This window comes from Limulus polyphemus, unplaced genomic scaffold (genome assembly GCF_000517525.1).
Source record: "Limulus polyphemus unplaced genomic scaffold, Limulus_polyphemus-2.1.2 Scaffold6871, whole genome shotgun sequence".
In the NCBI taxonomy this organism is placed as follows: Eukaryota; Metazoa; Arthropoda; class Merostomata; order Xiphosura; family Limulidae; genus Limulus; species Limulus polyphemus.
Window position 1 is genome coordinate 37,477 of NW_013672481.1, and position 2,527 is coordinate 40,003.

Genomic DNA, 2,527 nt, shown 5'->3' on the forward strand with positions numbered 1-2,527 from the left:
AACCATAACTTGACTTGGTAGGTATACTATAATCTCGTAGTTAAAACCATAACTTGACTTGGTAGGTGTATTATAATCTCGTGTTAAAACCATAACTTGACTTGGTAGGTATATTATAATTTGTGTTTAAACCATAACTTGACTTGGTAGGTATATTATAATCTCGTGTTAAAACCATAACTTGACTTGGTAGGTATATTATAATCTTGTGTTAAAACCATAACTTGACTTGGTAGGTATATTATAATCTTGCGTTAAAACCATAACTTGACTTGGTAGGTATATTATAATCTTCTGTTTAAACCATAACTTGGTTTGGTAGGTGTTTTATAATTTGTGTTTAAACCATAACTTGACTTGGTAGGTGTTTTATAATCTCCTATTCAGGGCATACAATTCAAGCAAGATGTACAGAGAACTGAAGCTTCGTGGAGCTGTGATCCAAAACAAGCAACTTAAAGTTCTGGCAGAGGAGAAGATATATAGTAAAATCAATGGTGTCTGGAACTTATCTAGTGATCAGGTGTGTGGCCCAGTTTTTGTTTGGTTAAAACTCTACATTCATGTAGTGTGTGTTTGTATATGGATGGATGCCAACAAACATGCCTTGAAACTATTTGTATCAGCTTATTAGCTTGTAGTTCACAAATATTTTAAGTTAGCAAACAAAACAAAGTGTTAAAATGATGAAAATACACACAATTAGTCGAATGTTAGTTACGAAGAACGTCCCCAAGTTTCCCTAAGGAACAAAACGTTCATGTTGGCATGCCACACGAACTCTTTAATATCAGCCTGCCTTACATACAGATGGTGAGAAAAACAAAGCATTTTTTATAGATACTGAACACACGTATCTTTTAAGAATGATCAGGAAAGGATTATAGGCATTCAAGAGGTTGAAGTACTGTATAATAAAACTTAGTTTTTTTCAACTATTTAAGTTCCTTAGCTTTATAGTGTTAGAATCAGAGAAAGAGTGTTATATAAAAAATAATTTTTAGTTTAATGATTTATTTTTGAAACAAAATTATACGTGAGATATTTGTAAATATCAAACGCTAGCATAAAATTTTGAGCTAAGCTAAACTGTAAACTAATTTTTGTTTTTTCCAATTTTGAGAAATAAAATAATAAAATGTTTTTCTTTAGAACTTGACTTACTTAACTAACTTGAAATTTTTTTTTGTCAGGGTTATTAATTATTGGATATTTTTACAAGTGTTTGCTGTGCACCAGTAAATAGATGAGTTGTTTAATTAAGTCAGCAGAGAGTTTAAGTTATAGGCCAGAAAAAATAGCTCTAATACTATTAGTTACATTAATTGTTAATAGGTGATTAAATCAGCGCTATAAAACAATAATGAACTTAATATAAAATAAGCATTGCCATTGTTGGAGAATTAATTAAGGGAATACAGAGCTGAGTGCTACAGACAGTGAAATGCAGTAGGAGTTAAAATGTTGTGGGTGTAAGCACTCAGCTCCTTATCCTTAGTTAATTTTACATGATATCTGGACAGTTTATCATCAGCATTTGGATATTGTCTGATAGATTGGATATCTCCAAGGCATTATCTGTTATTACATGAAATTGACAACTAGGACCTACATCGGCAATGTTTATTATATACATATATTTATTTTGTTGTTGTTGTTGTTGTTTTTTAACACACTAAATCTGAGTATTTTGTGAACTTATTCATTAAGAAAACCTGAATTCGTGTCTGTCGTCTTTTCAATTATATTTTTGATAAGCCATCAATCAGAAAACTCTGCGGGTGTCCATCTTTTTAAAATATTAACTCCTACGATAATGGTTTTGTTTTACAGTTACTAATGAAATTTCATGGCACACTGAAAGAGTTGGTAATGTACAAAGCTACGTGCAGTTTTAGTCTATAGTGTGTTAACAAACTACGTGTTTCAATAATATATACCAGTAAAATGATTCATAACATCATCTGTCTGTCCATTCTGATTTTAGTGACGAGGGTATATTGGGGCCATGAAACCTTATAAGTGTAGTGAGTGTTGGTATAATAAATCTAAAATAAAGATGTAGTGTTGGATCACATAGTCTGGACACATGTATCATGACAGTAAAAATATTGATTCAGTTTTAAACTTAAATCGTTTCTGAATTAAGCTATTTTCTGTTATGTCACTAACGTTTTAAATAAAAAAACAAACCTCTTTAATCAATGGAGTCTCAAAATTAAGAGATCAACAAATATTTTTCCAGTTTTGTTGTCAATATATTTCATTTTGATACTTTCAATACATAGACTAACAACAATATGAGGTTATACTTTTGTTGCTAAGCAACATGACATAAAAGCCATTGTTAGAACATAGTGTTACCAAAATGCACTGGCTTTTCTATGTATTAGAAGCTGTTAATCTAACTGATTTTTACCAATAATTATTCTATAAATACACCACATTGTTTCATGAATGACCTTAATATTGATTGGCTTACAAAGGAATTTACTAATGCTTGACTGCCTCGACTGTACTTTTCTGC

At 30.7% G+C, this 2,527-nt stretch overlaps 1 protein-coding gene across 1 annotated transcript in view; it reads left to right on the top strand.

Annotated features, from left to right (window-relative positions):
* LOC106474144 (Bardet-Biedl syndrome 5 protein homolog) overlaps window positions 1–2,527 on the top strand; it is a gene marked incomplete at its 3' end in the record, with an annotated part of 16,539 nt that overhangs the window by 7,812 nt on the left and 6,200 nt on the right. Inside the window, exons 7-8 of the mRNA XM_013934835.2 lie at window positions 388–541; window positions 748–813. Coding sequence (XP_013790289.1) covers window positions 388–541; window positions 748–813 — 220 coding nt within the window. The remainder of the gene's footprint in view (window positions 1–387; window positions 542–747; window positions 814–2,527) is intronic.